The 24,627-nt window shown below is 26.8% G+C and overlaps 1 protein-coding gene across 5 annotated transcripts in view; it reads left to right on the top strand.

The window, feature by feature from the left end:
* Nucleotides 1-24,627, top strand: part of LOC107162988 (orexin receptor type 2-like) — a 144,704-nt gene that overhangs the window by 113,535 nt on the left and 6,542 nt on the right. For all 5 annotated transcript variants that reach the window (XM_089229647.1, XM_089229649.1, XM_089229650.1 and 2 more), the window contains 2 exons: nt 18,783-18,925; nt 22,325-22,440. In XM_089229647.1, the coding sequence (XP_089085773.1) occupies nt 18,783-18,925; nt 22,325-22,440 (259 nt within the window). The remainder of the gene's footprint in view (nt 1-18,782; nt 18,926-22,324; nt 22,441-24,627) is intronic.

Genomic DNA, 24,627 nt, shown 5'->3' with positions numbered 1-24,627 from the left:
CTATAATATATATATATATACTATCTATACTCAATGGTGCGGCGATTGTACGTGTGAAATCGCATTACGGGCTAGGCAATCTGGATTTGTCAAGTGTTTTATTTATGTTCGCTTTAATCTAATAAAAGTGTTTCCGACCTGTAAACCCGAGTTAAATATTATCATTTCAAGTGTTTTTCGTTCATACCCCTTTACGTTGGAACAGTGCTCAGACACACAGACCTAAAGTCAATGGAGTCCACTGTCAGCTGAATAGCGCTACGGGTTGTGGGTCCTAATAGTCGTTTCGGATTTTAGGAAACGGACGTAGAAAATACAAACGCACACCATCATACCTAAATAAGTGACAAGCGCTTATATTATGAATTTATTCTAGAGAGAGTCACTATAGCTTTGAGCGTACGAAGGTGAGGTGTATAGTTGGTTCGCCGCGTATTGGCTAATACGGATGATACCACAGAATAAATGGGTTATATAAATATTATGAGAATTTGAATAGGTTTAATTAGATAAACTTAAATTGTTCAAAAAAACGTATTGTTTTGTCATTTCATTTCAAACGGACTGCTTCCCAAAGTTATAAATATTTCATTAAAAGTATATTATGTTAAGAACTTTTTAGTTCGCCGTGTTTTCGATTTGAAGTTACTGAAAGGAGTATTAAAATAATTGTAGAAAAAATAATTAGAACATATGTAACAAAATAATCAAGTGAATAAAATCTCATAATTATGATGAACTTATTGCTCTGACTTAATAACTCAAGGTTTACAAACACACACAAACCCATATTTTTCATGAGAGTGGGTTATTTTTTTTATAATATCAACTATTTGAAGAAAATTGCTATTAATTTAGTATGATGTATATAGTATACTTATTTAGAATAGTTATTAAATAATTTATAATAATTGTCAAAAGTACATGATACGAATGAAATGATCTCCAAATACGCGTAATACTGTATACAAAAAAAAAAAAAAAATAAATAAATAAAAATAGTGCACACTTATTAAAACGGATTTAAAAAGAATGTATATTGTTTTATATTAAATATCTTGAGACTCAAAATATATAATTCTAAAATTTAATAGCACTTCATTCTCGGCTATCGGTGTCAAATGGTGGTTGTATGTACGAAAAATAATATTTTTTCCCCACTAAACCTTTTCGAATTGTACCAAATACAAAGCACAGTCATCGAAAAAGATCTAAAATAAAAAGCTTTTTACAATGTAGAATTGTGTACGTATATATTCGTGGATTTGAACAAGATTTATAAAGATTTTACGTTGTTATAAATTAGGTTTAACTGTTACGCGTAGTCAGCCAAGTAGGAAAGCTAAATTTACATCATTATAACGTGTCGTTATAGTTCTTTGACATGTCTAAATCAAGAATGGCCTCAAAACAATAATATTTAAATACGGATACATTTTCCAAACAATAATATAACACAACACGAATATTAATATTCTACATTCAACTGCAGTTGTGCATTTTACATTAGAACGAGTTTGGTATACAAATAAATAAAAACTATTGAGTAACTGCACGTCATAATGTGTTATTGTCTTCGTATTACACATTATTACGATAGGTATACCAAATTTTCGTTCGCCAGTTTCAAAAGCGTTCTATGTTATCGACATTTGAGTTAAGAACAATATAATTATTATGTGTTCACTCGTTGGTTATTTACGATATTTTATAATTTTTAAGTGAAATATAAGTATAGAAACCAGATTTATATGCGATTGAAATCTTTAAAAATAAGATATTTTTATGTTTTATAATTTTATCTAAATAATCGGGACCGGTCCAATGTGTAAACGGCTATCTGCGAATAAAAAAGCATTGTAGGTACAACGTGTGATCTGTGATCTATATTTTAACGAAAATATAATCGCGGTCGCTTACAACGTAGTGACGAAACTTCAAATGATGAAAATAAAACTCCGGTAGAAAATAACCAACGAAATTATGGAAATAGAATACAGGGACCGTGGATATTTGGTTTATGTTGTAATAAAGACAGCAAAACTGAACGTCGATTTTTTATTTTAAAAAAAGGGATCGACAAACGCTTATACCAATAATAGAAAGAAAGGTAGAAATTGGTACAACGATTTACAGCGATCGGCAGCGAGCATATTATAGTTCTCTGAAGGACCATGATGGATTTATTTATCAAACTGTAAATCATACTGAAAATTTTGTGGGTCCAAATATTAGAGCTCATACTCAAACAATAGAGTCGTTGTGGCTTGTGGAAGTTAGTCGAGTCCAAGTATAATATAAAAGTAAATGGTGCATCTCCACCATTAGACCGGCAACTTAAATAAGAATGGTGTTATTTGATGATTTTTCGGGTCATGCCACCCGATACAAACTAAAATATTTGATGATTTTTTATCAGATTTAAAAAATACTTTTGCAGTATGAATATAAAAAGCAAAATAATAGTAAGTTAATTACACACTGGACCAGCCATTTATTGGTAGATCACACATTAAACCAGCCGTTTATCGGTAGATCACACATTGGACCGGTCCCAAATAATCTTTTATACATAGATACCTATATTATATAAATATTATTATTATTATTTTTTTTCTTGGAAAAATATGATTTTTCATAAACATTTATTAAAATATTGAAAAAAAAAACAAATTAAATCAATAGTTGATAAAAATTATGAGATTCTTAAATTAATCCAATACATTAAAAAATTATTCAAACAGTCATATTTGGTCATAGCGAGCCCGGTTCGTTCTTTTCCATTTCGACTCCGCTCGAGATTACATAGACGTATTTCCTTCGACACTCAACTCGAACTGATGAGTCCCTAACAATTCTTTACAAATTGATTTTATTATCACTTTATGTTGTTATCAATATTTCTTTACATCTTTTCGTCTTATTAAGGGTATAGAAACTGACGGCGGTCAAAAATATTTTTTCATATATACAATATATGCCATTACATTTTTATATAATTTTCAAATTAAAATCTTATACGGCAATATAATATTCTTAAAGCGTATAATTTTGCTCAACATATTCTTAAACCTAGACATATTCTTTTTATGAAAGAAAAAAAATTTATAAATTAGTTCAAATGAAAATTTGGTATATCGTATGTGTATTATAAGACTGATAAAACACGTACGGGTACGGTAACCTCTTAATATTCACATTATAAGATGATAAGTTGTAAATTGTATTCGACACTATTTGGCCATCTGGTAAATCCGTTGGATTAAATTGGCTAGATATATTTAATTTTAGTTGAATATGTTTAAGTTAATAGTTACCAAAATTACTCTTCTAATAAATTAAAGAGTTAGACTTAAGAAACGTGTTTTTTTTTCTTTAAATACTACTACTTAATTAAAGTATACATAATCCAACATTTATCATACTATTATGAGACATTAATTCCAAGTAACGAACGAATTATGAACATTAGTGCGTCTACTTCATTTTTAATTGAAAAACTTTAGATCCCGGAGCTTTACAAAAAACAAGAATGCGTAAGTTCTATGAAATTTATTTGATATCCAAGGCCCGTTGTAATTATTTCATGGTAAATTATTGAAATAAAACACATGGTGAAAATTTTATGAAAATCTATAAATATCAAACAATACTAAACAAGAAACTGAACAATCAAATTGGTTTTTACGCTCTAACGGGAAAGTATAATATTGTTTTTCTAAAGTAGTATAAAACCACATAAAAACCGTTTTTGTTTGTATGTAGACTGCATATAGTTATACAATATTGCGTTGAAAATACTTTTTTTAAATGTTTCGACCACAATCATAAGCACGAAGATTCATATGTTTACATAAAAAAATATCTCGAGTATGGGATAATATTATATTATTATGTTATTCGATGCGTTTCACTTTGAACTTTTGATTGTTCGTATTGTACCTGCCTATCATATACATATGGATTTATATTATTGTGATGAGGACATAACTATTATAGGACCCTACGCATATATCTTAAGCGTAAATGTATACATGTAGTAGATTAAATTTATAGTTATTCACTCGGTATATCAAACATCATGGTTTACGACTGCAGATTGCCTCCATGTTCGATCGAACGTATTGGTTTATACCTACGTCCTATATTGGTTACTATGGTTATCCCGTTTGACCCGTTTACCGTAGTTTCTGCACTGAAACCGAACGTGATGTATACACCACGTGGCTATGATACACAACTCACGACGAATATCATATAATTTCTTTTGGGTTGGGTCTCCTTACGAATTATCGAAAATAATAAAACACGATGAATGTCCGTAAGTATTAAAAGTTACTTTTCGTCATACATTATAATAATATTATACGTTTTTTGCGTAATTGTGATTAAGACACAATCAAATTTATGCGTAGCTTAAAATATAAATTAGTAAATAATATAAAAAACATTTTGTATCATACAAAATAATATGTAATTCATTAAGTCTCAAATAATAGTCCATATTTTTCAAGAGCATTAACAATACACTTGCCTACACATTGATTGTACTGAGTAAATCATCAAGCATGAGCACATCGTTTACTTTTATGATAACGAATTTATTCAAATTCCGATTTTTAACACTTTTAAGCAGTGTACCTACTTATATAAATACCTTAAATATTTGAAAATATAATCCTTAAGTAGAGGCGGTATACTTAAAAAATACAAAAACTCAGAATTTGAATAATATATAAACGCCTAGAGAAAAAAAATATGAGGTAAGGTATGCTTTGAGTATCGCCCAGTATGTAGTTTTGATAAGCTGACTACACAAAAAAATGAGCATAAATAAGTGTAATTTCATAGTATTGTGAGAAGATGTTTTATCTTAAAATATTATATATTTTATAAAACTGGAATAGTTATACTTCCAGTGGTTCTTAAAAGCTGCCGATTTTATTATTCAAATACAAAATTCTAAAAGTTTTATGTTATTCAATACGACACATGTGCTGATCGTAATACTTCGACAACGTTATTTTATATTTTACTGGAAGCTTTATAATATTTATTTTTATATTTACGTTAAAACCACCTGTGGCTGGCTAGGGCACGCTACTTAAATAGCATAAATGTCAAATAAAATACAGGCTAAAATATTTTATCATATTTTATAAGCAAGGTGGTTTTTTTTATTAATAAACACTCATTATCTCAAAAAAAATATTAACATTTGTGGTAATTTATTTTTCATACCACCATTTGACATTTTTAAATAAGTATTTTTTTTTATTACTCATTTTTATTGGTTTTGAATAATCAGAATTATTTTAATAAACAAAAATCAATTTAGAATTTGATTTATAGCTATCAAAGTTCATAAAAATAATATGCTGAGCAGCCACTGTAGAATAAAAACTATATAGTTTAAAAAAAAAAAAATAATTTTAAGAAATTTAGTTTCATAATAACTTCAAATATATATATGTATTATTATTTTTTTTTATTATTAAAACGAATTATACCCTCGGCGACATAGGCCATTGGGTTACAAAATTTAGTTACATTGGGTTGAATTTACATTGACAACTATATTATTTTACAGTGTTCGTATTTTATTTTGTAGTTCTGTCTCTGTGATATATTATATTTTATTATTATATTATATATCAAACTATATTATCAAAATGTTTTATACTTTTTGAGATAGTATAATAAAATTATATTCAATAATATTATGACAATTGATTTGTCCAAAAAAATAACATACAAACATATGAACATCTAGAATTTCAGTGATAATATCTTTGTGTCAATAATATAAATATAAACCTTCTTAGACCATGAAGTTATAGGCTTAAGTTGTAGAAGAGATAAAAATAATAGTCTTTCCTTTTTGATTTTTGTGTATTGTGTTACCTAGATGGGTAAGTTTTATTTAATGTGATGGTTCAAAGGTCATGATTTGTACGCATTGCTTAAGTTAATTTTTTCGGTGTGAACTAGTTGCGGTCATAATCAAAAATTACGTACTAGTCGCGGTCACCCCTCAAAAAGGTTACATACTAGTTGCGGTCACCCATCAAAAAGGTTACATACTAGTTGCGGTCACTCCAATAATAATAACTAAGTATACTAAATAATATAATATAATATAGTTTATATAATAATTAAATATGAAATTAATATTTCGTTTATTTATTTAATTTAGAAAAATTTATCAATCAACATTTTCCTTCCCATTTATATCGAAAATATAATATACTTAGGACTGTCTACACACTATTATTTATTGTGTAGGTATGGTTAAAAATGTTGATACTTATGTTTAAATTATTCGAATATTCGAAACTATGATCGGAGTATACAATTTAATCTATTTTATTTATAAACACTGTGTACATTATATCGAAAAATATGTTTATCGTATAATATTGATTTCGCCTGGAATTGGAGTATAATAAAGCTATGACCGCAATTAAGTTATTACCTAAATTGGCGTGACCGCAACTAGTATGCAGCCAATTTTTTTCTCTGAAAGTAAAAATGACCTAACGATTTCAGTTATTTAATAAAAATTGTCTTTTTAGAGTTGAATAATATTGTATGCACTAGTAGTCATCTAATTTCTAAACTTCTCAAAAAGATAATATTTTAGTGAATGAAATTGTGACGTGTGTATTTTAACTAGTTGTTTTTGAATAAAGTATTTAATCATATAATGATGTACCTATGTATTTTTAAGTAATAATTTTAAATAAATATATCTCGATTGTTAATACTTATTGTATAATCATATTATTTTACTGAAATAAAATATTATACCTGTTAACTTAAGCTATGAAAAATAATAATGTTTAAATAAAAATAAATCACATTGAAAGCTTTACCGATAAAACATGTTATGTATATATATCTCAGCATTCAGCATATGTACACTACCTACATAAGTACTACAATTTATTAGTTTTTATTTTACGAAAAGAGCACAGATAAGATGGAAAAAAGATTGTCAATCGCAAACAGCCATCAGTCAAACGACACCCAGAGGACGTGATAAGAAAATCGACTTCGTGTGAAATCTCTTAAAACGCGATTTCATTGGACAAATGTCGATAAGATGAATAGTCAAGAATTGACCTTTTAGGATGGTCTTGAAAAGAAAAAAAAATACTCATAGCATTTAGATGATATTTAAACATTACGCCGTGAAATTGACTAGGTCTGCTTTTTTCAACACATTTAACGAATGAGAATGGTCGTCATCCCTGGGTTTACAAATTGTCTCGACGTAATACATTTTCTTTGAAAAAAGTATAATCTATAAAAAAAAGTTGAATAGGCATTTTTTTTTTTCTAGATTTAATGGCAAATATACAGTTATATTTAAATCTTCTGAATACCCCCCACATATACGTACACTGCTCTATTTTAATAAACTAATATTAGTGAGTAGTAATATTATCAGCTATTGCGTTAAAAAAAATTATAATAATAATGGTAATTTTTTTCCTGAAAAGATTTAAAATTATAAAAAATATTTTTTTTAACCATATAATATTATGTTAAAAACAAATAAGATAACCTTAGAATTATTACTATAAACGATTGTAAAGTATCCTAATTTATTATTAGACTTAGTTAAGTTATGACTTAGCGATTATTAATCTCCCTTTACTCGTATAATACAGTACACAACGCGACTAAATCACGATTTCTAGTTAAAAATATATTGGTTGAACATTTTAATAAATTTAAGAGAATGGAATCCCACTTTTGTTGTGAAGGAAAACAGTATCTTAGTTTTTGGAGAAAATTGAACCCGCCCATATTATATAGTGTATAATATGACCAAGCGGCTTTATGGGAAAGGGCGCCCATCGATCAGAATCTAGGGAAAAGGGGAGTGACATCATGAAAAAAAAAACTAAGAACCAACAAAATCGTTTTCTTTTAATACAGAAAATAGATAAACAATATAGATAAACGATGTATCTATAAGGTTATATGTAATACATCATGTAGTAAGTATACGATTATTAAAAACACTTTATAGTTAAAAAAAAATCACTATAATTTTACATTTGTCTAGGGGGATGATATGTTACCCCTTTGAACCCCCTAAAAGGCGCCCTTGGTTATGGGTAAACTGATCCCTCGCTATTCCGACCATACGTCATATTATCTCTATAAACAGAATAATATTATGTATATTATTATTGTCTCATAAATAATGAATGTATTTCAATATTTCAATTATGATTAATATTTTTGTACGATATAGGTGAATAGGTTATATGCGTAAAGCACATCAATTTCGGTATGTAGACAATGATTGATTTGATATTTTTGATTCATAACGCCATATTGAATTACAAAAATTAATCATAAAGATCAATTGATTCGAAAAATTGTCAACCGTATACACGCGTATATACAAGTATATTATGTACCTAAACGTATTGTCATACAATGTATTCGAATAATTCTAAATATACAAAACATAAATATTATAATATTATATTATATTACTGATAAAACGAATGATATAAATACCGTATGATTGACATTACAGTTCACATGAACGCGTGACGTAGTAGGCATGACGTCGTATAACGTTTTTATGCATTGTTCCTGTGCGCTCTTTTTGTATTAAATTCAGCATGGATAGAGTGCTGGGTTGCACTTAAATCATAACTGTTGCATTTAAATGATGCGATCTACGTAATATCTTCGTTTCGCATCCAGCAGTCCGATTATATGATAAACCGTCATGGTGCAGCATCATTATTTGAACTACAAAAATCCAAACACAATATTATAATGATGATATTATGATATTCGGGTTATTACGGTAGATTTGTAAAAAAAATATATTTATTAAGTGTTTGCATAATATTTATTACATGATTCTTTCGTAATTGATTCTGAAATATATAAAATACTGAAATCGGTATCCAATGTCTGCGCGTTTGATTTAACATATTTTAATATATTCAAAACGACAAAATATATTTTATAGGGTACTATAGTTCTGATGTGCCTAAATCACATTTTAATAAAATCCTCAGACTCGCTCGATGCATCTCCTCTGAGTCAAAATCGGATTGTCATCAGTTGAAGGGACGCGCATCGCTATCGGTCTTAAATCCGACACACCTATTCAAGAGCAGGTACGATTTTATTCTTCGGGCCCCTCGATTATCTATATAGATTCCCTGGTGGTTGAAAGGTTCGACGCGAATTCCTATCATTTGCTGCTTATTCTCTAAATATCCCTTGTCCTGCACACTACATGATCATGACTCTATTCATAAAGTTTTAAACGTGTCCGGTCATAATAGCAAATCGGAAACCCATTGTGAATACGTAGGTAGGTATATAATTTTATTATTAAACTTTTATCAAACTCGATTGATCGTCGTTTGTTTCACAAATAAATTCTACCTCGTCATACTATATAGACACACACCTCCAGTCCTACCTTCGTTATTCCAATTTTCTCATCTAATTAGCAACTAAAATCCCCCATCTATCGTCTTATACGTTTTGATATCCACACCTTTAATTATTAGGTGTCAATAAACTTTTCTTCAATTGAGATTCTACTGTGTCTTTTATTATTATTAATTCATTGCATAGCTGAGTAAATATCGAATGATACAGATTCTGTAGGTTTCGATCATTCGTCTGCGTTGTTATTAAATATGTAAATAAACAGATAGAGTGTTGATGCAATGGCGTATTTTTTTTTTTTAATGAGAAGGAGGGGATGTGTCTTCCGTGTCTAGACACAACCCAAATTTTAAAAAAAGGCTAAAGGCATATTATCATTTATTTTATAATTTACTGTTTTTATTTTAGTATATGCATATTCATGAAATGTTGGATATCCCCCGAGAAATCGCACAAAATACGCCATTGTGTTGGTGTGATGATCAATAAACGCAATCACATATTTTGAATTTTTCCATTTAAGTACTTTTTTTTTATTAAAGAAATAACCCTCGGCAACTTGGCCATTGGAAAGTAGTGAAAGTACTATTTTAGTATGTATATATATATAATATAATAATATATTGCTTCATAGACCAAAATATATATCACAACGATAAGAAAATAAACTAAAATCATGATAAAGGTTAAAATATAATAACTACAAACGAAATTATTTCCTATATATATGTATGTCCATAAATAAAAAAACGCCACCAACATCGGATCTTTTGTTTCGAATTAATCAAAATAGTATATTTACGCAATTATGATGGGTATAAAAAAAAGTTATGTAATTTCTAAAACTTTAGATTAGCTCACATCTCATCACATATCGCACGGTAATTAATCAAAACGTGTTGTTTATTTTGATAAAGTTTCGGTCGATGAAAACCAACATGAAAGAAAAAGGGAAATTCAGTGAGACATGACGGTCAAGCCATTGTTTCACACAATATTATAAAATAAAGTAGGTACTGCTGCGGCCATGGCGGTAGGTGGGCGTTTCTCAACCCCCCCCCCCCCACACACACACAAAGGCATTTGGGATTTCAAAATCAGCATATTGGATATACCCGTCTCTGAATAATATTTATTACTGTTTTTCTAGATGAATTGAAAACGATCAACCTACGTGAATGCAATTATTCCTCTTATGGCTGGCTTTTAAACATTAAAAACGACGTCTCACTTTTCCAAAGACCCCTCGATTGTTCAGAAAAATAATCACTTTCAAATTTATACAACGCCGAATTCATGTTTAAATTACTACTTCTACTACAACTAATTATTTATGTTTAACTTGGTCTTACTTGTATTTTTATTGCGGTTATTTATTATCATAATTAAACACATAACAGGTGTATTATAATGAATATGTTAATTTTGTTCGTCAAAAATAATAACATACAACAGACGAAAATAACACTTATAACGTACCCTACTTAACTATTATCTCACAGTCATAATATTACAGTATTATCAGCGATAATTTATCGGAACAATATTTAGGTAAACTTTAGAAAGGTGTTGACTTTTCAACACAAATTCAAAAGCTGACAAAAGCAATGCAGACGAAGTAAGGTGCATAATATAATTCTCTCTCTCCATGATAATGTGGTAAAAAGAGTATAATATCGTATAAACTCGTAGGTTCATATTATCGTAATCTGTATATTATATTGTATAGCCGAAAAATATTTATGATCCCGAAAGTATATAAACGTTTGGTACGAACAATTTACGCACTTGTAGGGTTTTCGTCTTAATGATATACCAAGGTTACTTCGACTGGAAATCAAATGCTCTATAGAAAAATTTTTTTTCTACCGATTTCAAAAAAAAAAAAAATTCTTTTCAATAATGTCCTAATAGAGGATTTATTTACGGATCGTTATTATTGTGTTTACTTTTTTTCCTAAGTAATTCGTCTGATGTAGTACAATCGGATACTAGCATAATTATTATGTAAGCGAAACCACAAAATGGATTAAGTGTAGGTATACTAAATATAATTACATTTTTAAAAAATTTAAGTTAAATCTGTTTCGTGGTTGTAATAGGATAGACATCAATTATATTTTTACTTAAATTATGAATCATGAATAAATCGGATCATTTATTGATTTATAACTTCAACGACCTTTTAATGAAAATGTGTCGGTAATCAGGTAATAGTAGGCGCATTGCGTCACTTAATTGACACGAAAAAATATTGAAACAGATGTCGAGTCATCATTACCTTTAAATATTGTTATTACAATTTTTATTATATTTTTACAATTGGAATTTTAAATTTTCCAATTATTTAATATTTGATTTATTTCTAAATCATAAAAATCATTATGTGAACACAGATCAAATATGTAAGTAGGTATTATTAAATAATATTATCAATGATTTTGTCATTAATTTATAAACACCGTCATGTTAACAACACATTTTATATCAACTTGTTTTAATTATATTTACATATTTCATATTTAAATCAAAAATTAAATACTTTCCAATTAAACAAATAATTTCGACATAATATATACTTTAGTCGATTTAAAAATGGAATTACTTAAAATGTTAATAAAGTAATATAATTTATTAATCAATTGTATGTATTTAAATTTTAAAATGAAACACAAAATCAATAAGAAAAATCTGAACCAACGTAGTGTTATTATAATGCAGACATTTTACTTCAAAAAGTATCAATTTTTTGAGTAATATATTGTGTTCAATTAGTTACTCGTTTCGTTTTAACGATTTAAAATTATTGAAATCACTTTTATAACTCAGCTATAATATAATATCATATATGTTTTAAGCAGTAAGTACTCTTATATTTACAAAATAATGTGATAATTTTGTATTATTATGGTACTATTGTAATTTTAATACATATATTCAAGATATTAAAACGAAAAAAAAAATTAAAAAATTAAAATATTATAAATTTGTATATTATAATACATAATGAATCATTATTAATGATGCAATATCACCCACACAATCATTTCTTTCCAATGCAATAATTGTGTAGCGAAATTATATATACCTATAGCCTTAAATATAAACAAATGCATACTTACAGTGGTCACCTCAAACCACCAAACTATACACGAAATCAAACGAAACATATATTTTAACACATTTATTTCATGAAATATTTTAGTAGGTATTATATATATATTTTTTTAATTAGTTTAATTTTATACGTATCATCATCGCATTAATACTTGTATTACAAAATATTTCAATGTTTCACGGTTTTTGTCAAATATTTCATCACACAGTGAAATATTTCATACTTCAAACACCAACTATGACGTTTCAAAACCATTTATAACATTATAACCTATAGTTATTTCAATCCCGAGAAAACTAAACGACAGAATAAAAAAACGATTTAAAATCACTTCCTAGACGTGCTATTATCACTGGAAACAAAACTTACGTAGGTACATATCTATGTTTTTTTTTTTATTTTAGAACCTTCAGCAATGATACTATATTACAGTTCGACAATTAAAAAAAAACGATAAATACAATTTGTGTGTACAGCATACCTATCTATGTTGTCGATGAGAATTAAAGGTGTTAACTATATAAACCATAAACTATCACAGCAACATAATATACTAAAGTAGCTTAGACTTGGTAAACGGTAATAAACGCGATCGAATGGAAACGTCATGAGAACGAAGCCAGACTGTTCTTTATTTTTTCTTATTTGGTTACAGACATGAATCCAAGCACAAAATAAAATTTCAGTAATTAGAAATTACAACATAATTTAATAACTTATTAAATTACATAGTTTAGAACAAAACAAAAAAAAATGGTACCTACGACTGGTTAGGCACGTGAAAACTTTATCACCACTTAACTTTGTTATCTTGCCACCAACCATAATAATTATTGCGATTAGTATATAATATATTATATAATGGTGACAATAATTCATTGTAATATGCAAAGTAGATAATAATAACAGCATTATAATATAATACAAAAGTGATTTATATAATAATAATCTGTTTCAAAAAAAAAAAAAAAAAAATGTACTTACATAACGAGATAGACACGTGTCCATTAATATAGATTAAAATGGAGACTTAATTTTTTTTTTTTTTTTAATATCTATGGTAGTTATACCTGTTAAAGTAATGATGGTTCGTTTTCTTTCCAGAAAAAAATCGTCAAGTTATTAGATTATTAAAGTGACATATTTTTATAACTCCGATGGCGGCGAGATAAGAAATCTGAGTGGCTGTTGATTAAGTTTTCTTACCCAGATGGGATATATAGCAAACTTCAATGACGACGAGACAAAATAACAATAATAATAAAAATATTATGTATCAAAGAAAAAACAAAACAATATTAACGTAATTACTATATTATTTCATTGAGTATTGATTTGGAAAAATAGCAGACATATATATCCAAAAGGGAGACATGAGAATATAAAACAAACATGGATCTCTAATATTATTATAATTTTGAAGTTAATTATATATGACTCAATAGATGTGAATCATACACATTTTTAGTGTTTCCCAAAGGGTGTGCTATAAAAACTTGAATTTTTTTATTAAAAAAGACATTATAAAATGATTATATTTATATTTAGATAATATTTATTCAAATAAAGCACGAACCTTATAATAGGTAACTAATACAATGTACTGCGATTGAAAAAGTTTGAGAACCACTGATATATTAGTATATACATATATGTATGTATATATATATTTAAAAAAGATTATTTTTTAGAGTAAATTATTTTTATGCAAGCGTTATAATTATATAAAAAAAAAACTATTGACATCTATAGGACCATGTGTGCATTTCATTTAGCCAATTTCCATTTATTTTCTACGGCGGCAAAAATAAATAACAAAATGTCAACATAATCTCATTTAATAATCACAATTAATCTTAAATACGTATATACATAATACCAAGTCAGCTGCATGTACGTTAAATAAAATAATATAATCGAAACGAACTAAAAATTATTACGGTCTCCTATCTATTTTAGTTACTGTTAGTAACTAATGTATTGTATTGATGATTTTAGATTTGAAAGAATGATCCAAAAATTTCCCAAGTATAGCATATATCTTCTGGGCGAAATATTACGTGATCATTTAGGCAAATATTTATTTTTTCATTGTTGTATATAGGTACATAATATATTATCTCTATATAAATATCAATATTTTTTAGAGTAAATAAATTAAAATTTTTTTTATACACAGTATCCCACGAGGATTTACCCATTGTGATATCTCACGAAATAATGTAGATATGGAAATTCTGGGTTTGTTATAAGACTCACTTAAATTTATTTTAATGTTTTGGTAAAAAATATTTTTCATTTAATTATTTCCAAAAAAATTAAAGATGGCCATTTTGTAGAGTTTATTTTTCTGGAAATATTGACATTTCAAAATTTTATTTTCATTAATTTCCTGATTTTTAATTTTTTTTTTTAGTTTCGAGAACAATTTTCATTCATTAACACACCCGTAGTATTATTAAACATGTTACTCTCTGCGCCGCGCGCTTTCTCGTACAGCGGGCCGAATACTTTCAGTGTGCCTAGTTATAATAATTATATTTTATTTGTTCAAAACTAAAAAAAATATTAAAAGCCAGGATATAAATGAAAATAAAATCTTGAAATATCAATATTTCCAGAAAAATAAACTCTACAAAATGACCATCTTTAATGTTGGTCTATACCAATTTTCAGAATTTTTCATCGTCAAAAAGTGCCTCAAATCGAGCGCGCGAGATTTGATTACAGACAAACAGTCAAACAGACGTGAAAGCGACCTTAAGAAAAATTTGTAAAAAAAAAACATATTTTTTACCAAAACATTAAAATAAATTTAAAAATAAAATAATTGTAGTTCTTATTCCTGCGAGTCTTATAACAAAACCAGAATTTCGATATCTCCATTATTTCGTGAGATATCGCAATGGGTAAATCCTCGCGAGACACTATCTATATATGTTATATAAGAAATTTACAATCTGTTTTTAGTTAGAACAATAAGCAAATGTGGACAAAGAAATAACATGTGAATATTTTAAGAGAAGAAGCCACCCATTAGTGACACTACCTATTTTGTTTTTTTTTTTTTTTTTGTCTGGGTTATAAATAGAAGGTCGTGACACCATGATTTTATAATGTTATTCATCAATTTTATTTTTTTGTCATATCTTTCTTTTACATCTAGCATATATTATCTCACCCAATTTAAATATATTATAGGGCCCGCGAGGAAATGTCGCTGAAACGATATAAAATTTTGTATTATTATCCCAAACGAAAGCAGCCCTTTTTTATAGTTAAAACATGTTTCGATTTTCAATGTCAATATTTATCATATTTATAAGCAAATAAAATTTTCAATAACTATTGATAAAAAAATGTTCGCCCCTACATAAAATTTTAAAAAAATTGCGTGATTCCTCATAAATAAAGTTATTATAAAAATTAAAAAAAAAAAAAAAATGAAATACACATAGACACGTTTTTTTATAAGAATTTTTCACTTTCAATCAAAGATGTCCGACATGCTGAGCTCAGAATCGTTTTTCGTATGCAATGATTTATCATTTAATTCAAATTTAATACATTCATTTCCCAATCAATACGAGGTACAGTGGGCCCTTATAATAAGTACTATACATCAGAAAGAATTCCATTTCCTTTTTTTTTTGTGTATTTATGCTTTGATGTATGGTGAAAACATTTTTGTTCCTTGGTCGGAAAGCCTGAAAATCAATTCAATACATGATTACTCACATCTTACATCAGTCACAATCTCGCTTGGATACTTTTATTAAATAAAGGTTTTTTAAATCTGCGAAGAACAAAGGGGTTACGATGAATATATTCCATAGTTATATTCGCTCATAAAAAACAGCATAATATTATGTATCTTAAAATATGAAAAAGTTTCATTACGACGGTAAAGAAATTACGATCTACTCGTATAATTTTTCTTACAACATTAAAATATCAGGTATGAAAATTTTTTTATAGATAAAGACTATATATTGGCGCATATCGCGTATTATTATGCGATGGCAAATTACGTCCGTCTTCATCCTTTGATGGCGGTCATAATATTGAAAACAAAAACCTAGTCAGTGTCTATTAACGCCATCATACAATATTCATTGTATTATAATTAATCGGCACTATCCAAATTATATATGTTGTATAATATTATATGTGGAAATTCGTTACAGCGCGGTAAATGCCGCAAAATACGTCTAAACTTACCCATATACACACATATATTTATATAACCTATTTAGGTATAATATGATATTATTCGATTAGAACGCAAGTCTCGAATATTTGTTGGTTTTTTGTGTTGGTACAATTATGCGTTGCTAATTTTCTATATAACTGAATAATAATTATGCAATTAGCCATCTACGTCGATTTTCGCGGGTATATTTATTTCGATTAATGATTAATTAATTAATTAATTAATAACGATATACAAATAGGTAGCATACAGTTATGTTGTTTAATTGTGTGTGCACAGTGTATAGGCTAAAGGCGACGTATCTATACCAACAATGTTCAATTTTGAAGGAAGAGTAAAAATTCTATTTTTCAATTTTAACGCATGCGTTGGATGCGATTTATTTAGGTTGCAACCTATATAATACAGGCATAACTACCATTGATATATTCTTTTCATCTAGAATTTTTTTTTCGGACCAGTATTTTAAATTCTAAAAAAATATTATCGCCAGAAAATAAAGCAATACCTAAATATTATAGTTAATGTAATCACTTCTCTCGATACCAAAATAAATATATTGTTATTTCGATGGTATAGTCTTACAGCATAATTATTGTAAGTATATTAATATATACATTTAAAAAAAATTATTATTATTCGCGTTTTGTAATTCGTAAATTATTAAACACTTGTTAAAAATCTTTTGCGAATAGTTTAATAGAATTATGTTTAAGATTTTGAAAAAAAAAAACGTTTGTTTAATATAATATCGTAAGAAAAATATATCCATAATAAAATATTTCATTTAAAAAATACTCTAATAAATTTATTCGCACCGTTTTGAAGTTAAATTAACTGACAGCAATAAAACAAATACCTACCGTATATTGTTGATGGTATTTGTGACAAAGAAAATTCAATGTCAAGTGAAAACGTCAACCTATGGTTTTGCAACCGATGAAACATAGGTAAGCTCTTTTTCGAAGGATCTTAACCGTTTGTCAGAGCTTATAAAAAAATATATATATACCTATGAAAATATATTCGAAATATATGTTCTGGCTTATAAAGTGAACTTCAAAAAGTTTGATTTTGTGGACTAAAATCCAAATAATAATGGAATTTAGCTCAGATTTCGTTATTTTTTTGTTTTTGAATTTGTGCAATGAAATCATTCAGACCATAACACTTTATTTTGTGCCTCAACTATACAGAATGACAAATGTACTCCACTCGGTTACCAAGAACATTTAACGACACATAGCAATAACGTAAAAATATAGCGCAATTCTCCGCGTATAATATTATAAGCGGGTCCTTAAGCAATAATTGAATCGGTTGGCAGCGTTATTTCCGGGAATTTAAACACATAGCACTGAAACATGAGTACTATTTCCTCGGAAATTTGAACATTATTCCTGTATAAACACGACAATTTTTTGAAACTCAAATGTTCTATCTCTAAAGTTTTGTTTTTGTTTATAAATGATTTCATTTGGTTAAGCAGTTGTAATATTGTAAATAATTGTAATAATGTCCATACTTCCATAGTACAATAATAATAATAATAATAATGAAACAATTACACTGCAATAATTATATAAAATAAGTATGGACTCCTTACTACAGTCATCTATTTTGATTGAAAATGGATAAAAAATTCGTATTTACATTGAGCATTTAGCGATGCATGCTCGGAATTATCGATAACTCTTAATTGATTAATATGTTACCTTTATAATATCGAGTACCTGTCGTTTTTTATCACCATGCAGGTCAAAATTTCAATAAAAATCTATTAGGCACATCATGATTATTAAGTACATATTACTATGACAAACCGTAAAAATATAGTGATGGTAGTATAATAATAATATTATCAAATTTAATACTAACAGTACATTATATAAAATATTATCAATACGGCACCAATAAAAGACAATACTTCCCGGTAGACCACATGCCATGAATATATTTTATAATATGAACGAAATAAATATTAAAATTTTTTTTTTTAAATATTTACAGTGTAACAAACTACTTTTTGGTGAACTTGTCCATCGCCGATCTTCTAGTGACATTCATATGTATGCCAATGGCCGTTGGACAGTCGGTGACCGGTCTATGGCTGTACGGCGAAACTATGTGCAAATTAACATCATATTTACAAGGTAATAATATTATAATATTGGTCGCTATCGATTACTTGTAATTTAAACACTAGCTTCTCATGGATTTAATACAAAATGTATTTTTACAATAAATCAAGAAAAAGATGTTATGAACCAAGGGCTTAAGTAAAAAAAAAAAAATAATAATAATAATAATAATAATAATAATAATAATTACAGTCTCTTGGGGATATGTTTTCCTTTTGTGTTTCGTTACTTTGTATATAATATGTAGTTATCATTTAGTTTCAAAATTATAATCCATATTTAACAATGCTGAAACAATCAGCAAATACGTCGACTATTGTGAAAACCACTAGCTCCTTTATAAATACGCAATACGAACACACGATTAATGACGTGATCATATATTGGTTATGTCTACGAAAGAGAACCATTTTAGTGAATTAATAAAAATATTAGCAATATATTAACAACTTTGGAAAGATTCATTAAACGGTTTTGTGACTTCAGTTAATCATTTCAAAATGGAAGGTTATTTTTTCAAAACTGAATTGAATATATTTTACGTGAAACAATTAAATCTATTGAAAGAACAATTTTATGTCGTTAGTGTAGTGAGAACGATTGATTATTTAGATCCCTTAAGTTTTTAGCAATGTTAATTTCTTTTTTATAGACATCAAAATTAAGTTTTAAAAATTGAAAATGCTTTTAATAATTTAAAAAAAATGCCAAAATTGTTAATTCAAAACAAGTTATAAATAATTGAATGTAGCTTAAATGTAGAAGTATGAAACTCTGCTATTATAAAAATGTTCAATCCAAAGTTAATTAATTATATGAAAAAATCTCTTACTGTTCAACAATGAATCAATCACTTTTAGAATAAATCCTTCTGTTTTTAACACTTTTGAAAAACAATAACACACAAAATACTAAACGATACACTATTCAAAATATAGCTAATTACTTTTGCTCATAATCTAATAAAAAAAAAAAAAAAAAAAAATGAATAATTCAAATTATATTTTACATTTGTTATTTACAAATGTTGATAAACAAACGATCAGGTTATATGATTAAAATATTACTAACAACCTAATGTACGGTAGAAAAGAATTTGAATAAACTTTAAAATGCGTATCGAGTGAAGAAATAGTAAAAACAATAAGCTTCATACCATGATTATAATAACTAATAAGTACTTAAATAACATTTCACTATTTCAGAGTAAATGTTATACTACATATATGATATTCTAATTCTATTAAGTACTAGCTACTACTCTGTATTATTATTAATTCGTTTTAACTTATGTCAACTTAAAGTACAATTATTTACAAATTATTTAGTTTTTAATTTATTTCATAAAACAATTTTACGTTTAGTTATATACTGAAATTACAACATAGTTATTAAATTATAATTAATGTAATATGTATACATTCATTTATTAAATGGAAACACCAATAACTCCAGTCTAGAGGTGTATTTATCAAATAAAAAATAAAAAATAATTAAATTTTTTTTACTCATTTCATATATTTATATATGTATAATATATATATATGTATTATTTATTGTACATTATTTTTTAAATATTTATTATTTATTTATGGTTTGTTTAATTTCATTTTTGCACAAATGTAATAAACAAAAACAAAAAATAGAGAATTTTTATGAGAACTATTGATTTTGCCAAAATAAGTAGTTACATAATATACATATCTTGATTTTTTTTTCATTTTTTTATTAAATAAAGTCTTACTGACGTATGTCATCTTAACTTAGTCATATCTCGATTAGAACGTATTGCTCTAATATACATATTTTTAAGCATTTTAAATGCTTTTTATCCTAAATCAGTAAACAAAAATTAAAATTAAAATTAAATACCTTATCGTATTAGAACCTTATAATGTAAAAACTATAGTTCATTCTATAAATAATTTGTTGTTCCCTGTTTTCTGGTATACTAGACAAAATAATACCCGAAAATGGAGTTCACAAGAAAGAACCAATTTCTAAACCTACCTAACACAATATAATAATTTTCGCTTTTCCTTTTTTTTTTTCTAAATGCCAATCAATAATTTTCAGCAACAGGCATGCAATGCAAATTAACAATAAAATGCAATACAATCCAATATTTGTCTTAAGACAATAATTTATCGCGCTTAAAAGAATTGTTTTTGAGTACTTCGTCACTGTCCATTGTAATCAAATAACTATTTCCAATTAAAGTTTAAAACTTGCAAAACAAAAAGGTGGAAAATACATTCTACCATCTTACTATTTTTTCTAACAGAAGCCAGAGGGGTTATTAAAAGTATACAAGTAGCTAACGTGAGATGAAATAGATTAATATAAAAGAAAAGAAATAACTTTAAGTATTACCGTTAAATGAGTTTCCTTCCTAAAAAAACACGCATTACGTTAAACTCGATAAAAAAATTATAATTCCAATGTTAGATTTAAAATACTAGAATAATATTTTGAAATATTTTTTTTAAGTAAAATCTTCAATCACTAACCAAAAATAAATTGTTAAGTTCGCCTGAAAATGTTTCATTTGTATTATTTTGTTACGCAGTTTATTAATCACTTGCCCTAATAACAGATAGATGATTTTACCGTGGTGTAAAATTTCTACACGGGGAAATTATAATTAAATTACATTTGAAACAATTAATATGCTAATGTAAAATAAAACAACACAACATGGACGTGGCTTGAAGTACCACTGGACTAGTATTATATTAGTAGCCACTAGGATAAAGCTTTCAAAACGAAAGGATTATAATATTCACTATAGAGGAAAAAACTCGTAAAAATAAACAGTGCAGTTTTTGAAATGTTGTTGAAAACAATGTACATTAGTAGAAAACTGTTTACCTTTGCTAAAATAGATATTGATGTGAACATATTTTCAACAATAAATTTTTAATAAATTCTACAGAAACGAATTTCTGATAATAATAAATTGGTTCTACATAAATTAATTTAATATTGAGAAAAATATTATGATACTCCAGGACGTGTAGTGGTTGTATTGATTATCATTATTTCCAAAATAATAAAATAATTTTATGTGTCTTATAATAACATTAAAAAAAATATATCACTTACCTAAATAATGTTAAAATAAAAATGCACCTGTTCAAATATCATAACAAAAATTGTGGCCCGTTCAATGGTTCAATCGTCTATTTTTGTTTCATTATTTACTAATATTATTAGAAAATGGTCAACAATTAAAAAATTAAAACATAACTTAATTATTTAATTGTTGCGCGTACAATTTTTGAAATAAAATAATAATTTTTTTAATGTCATTAGTCGTAATAATTAAAAAGATAATATATTACGTCTGTAAAGACTTTTTTGTTTTAAATCTCCGTTCGTTTAATAATTGTGATTTTATTTTATTTACAGGAGTTTCAGTTGGAGCAAGCGTTTTTACCATAGCTGCAATGAGTATCGATAGATATTTAGCCATCGAACATTCGATGTCATTCAGAAAAGTACTCAATCGAAAATCAACCATCTATGTAAGTTAGAGAATCTAATAAGCAAAATATAATATGGCTTAAATACACTTTCAATAACAATATACAATAGTACTATACTTAATCAAATATTTGAGTTAAAATTATTATAAAAAAAAAAGAAAATTTAGATTTATAATAATTCAAAATATTCAAGTGTTATAACAAATATACAGGTTATTAAAAACGGTGTGTTCGAAAGTGCCCGGGCAGTTCGTGACTCCGCTTGATTTTTTATTTTGATCATTTAAAATGATTTATTAATTTCAAACAGAATGATGGGCCCGGCTGAGTATGCTCACGAAACTCCATTTTCTGAATTTATGTTAATTATGTTTATAAAACAGTATAATTAATATTTTCTCAAGATTACAGGATTATATTATGCCGAACACTCTTGTTAAAATATTATGCTCAAACAAAATAATGTACCTATATTGCATATACATTACGCCGTAATAATTTGTCACTCGAAAATACTGGATAGTGGAAATCATCACATATCTCAGATAACTTTGATCAGAATTGTTTGTTAATATACATTGATAGTATAATTATCTTATTGGTATTTATAAAAAAGGAATTTCGTTAAGTAACTTGATAAATGTTTAGCAAAATTATTTTTGTAATCAAATAAATAAATGAAAAAAATTTGACATACCCGTTTCATAAAAAAAATAATATTGTTTATGAAAGATATTAATAAACGTTAAATTTACGAGTAGTTTAATTAATTTAAGTATGTAATACAAGCCAATGGTTTCTATATCGAGGCTTCAACTTAAATAATAAAAAAATAAAATAATATTCACTCGAAATAATGTTTTCAACTTTCAAGTGATATTGAATACGCATTAAAAAAAAAAAAAAAAACTTGAAACTATATTTGAACATGTTAAATAGAAATAATATTCAAATACAATATTATGATGCACATACAAAGTTAAAATTGTACATTTCGCAAATTATATACCTGCTGCGTTTTAATGCACAGAGTTGATTTATTCAAGCTTTATACAAATAAAACTATACAATGTAAGCTCTTCAGAAACCATACTTACACATTTGAACGTAGAGTATAAAATTGTTCAACTACGACTGTTCAAATAAATTTGTTCAAAACCCAAAATTATACAATTCTTGAAGTACACTTCCTGTGACTTTTAAACAAACTATTGTTGTATGTGTACGTGTACTATATTACAATATAGATGAGTAGATTTATTTTATTTTTTTACTGGGGAACACGCTTCTGCTGCATAATGGCTTCAACTTTTCATATGTATCTGATCATTGACAAGTTAATTGTAATAGGACCGTTTTATTTTAATTCAAATCATTGAAAGCGAAAAATCAGATTTTAACGAAGGAAACTGGTTGGTCTCCATCTATTTCGGAGGTTATAAAATATATACGTAGTTATGTTGTTCAATATTTATAAATATATATATATATTTTTTTTTTTTTGATTTGATTTGTTAGGATGAACTGAATTTTGTTTAAAAATCACATAAATAATTCAATGTATCGAAAACTGTTATAAATTGCATTTGATTATATTAAATAGAAAAAAGTCTTGAACCTTGAAATATATTGTTTTGAATTAAAATAAAATAACTAAAACCGTTTGAGCAATGAACAACGATCGTTATTTTTCGTTTGAATATTTATTTTTGTCAAAATTTAAAGTTTTGATAAAAAAAATGAATATAAACAATGGCGATTTATACTTCCGATATATTTTTTCAATGTAAAAACTTCTATAAGAATTGTTTTATTACATTTTCAAGCCAAACTCCAAACACATTATGGTAGTACCTACCTTCATTAGTTAAAATAATAGCTTGAAATTATTCGATATGTTTCATATTCACCGGTCAAACTTTCACTTTCTGAATTTAACTAATGGAACTACAGCCAGAAGTCGTCCTCGGTGATACTATTACGTTTACCTTGAGACGAGAACTTACTCACAAATGTAGATACCAAATATGTAGGTATAATTTTTCAATCCATTTTAGACATTTAGTCATACGTTACGAATATAAATTGAACTAAAGAAATATGTATCACAATTTTCTAATATTCTATCTAATTGATTCATAAATTGTTTTTTTCTAAATTATCATTCAAATTACCGGGCACGTGTTTATTTATTGATGTGCATCATGTATTTTAAACTAAAAAAAA

The sequence above is a fragment of the Diuraphis noxia genome, unplaced genomic scaffold (assembly GCF_037042655.1).
Source record: "Diuraphis noxia isolate RWA-SAM2 unplaced genomic scaffold, SU_Dnox_SAM2 contig0005, whole genome shotgun sequence".
Lineage (NCBI taxonomy): Eukaryota > Metazoa > Arthropoda > Insecta > Hemiptera > Aphididae > Diuraphis > Diuraphis noxia.
Note: the sequence above shows the minus strand (reverse complement) of the source record. Positions and strands in the feature narration are given on the sequence as shown.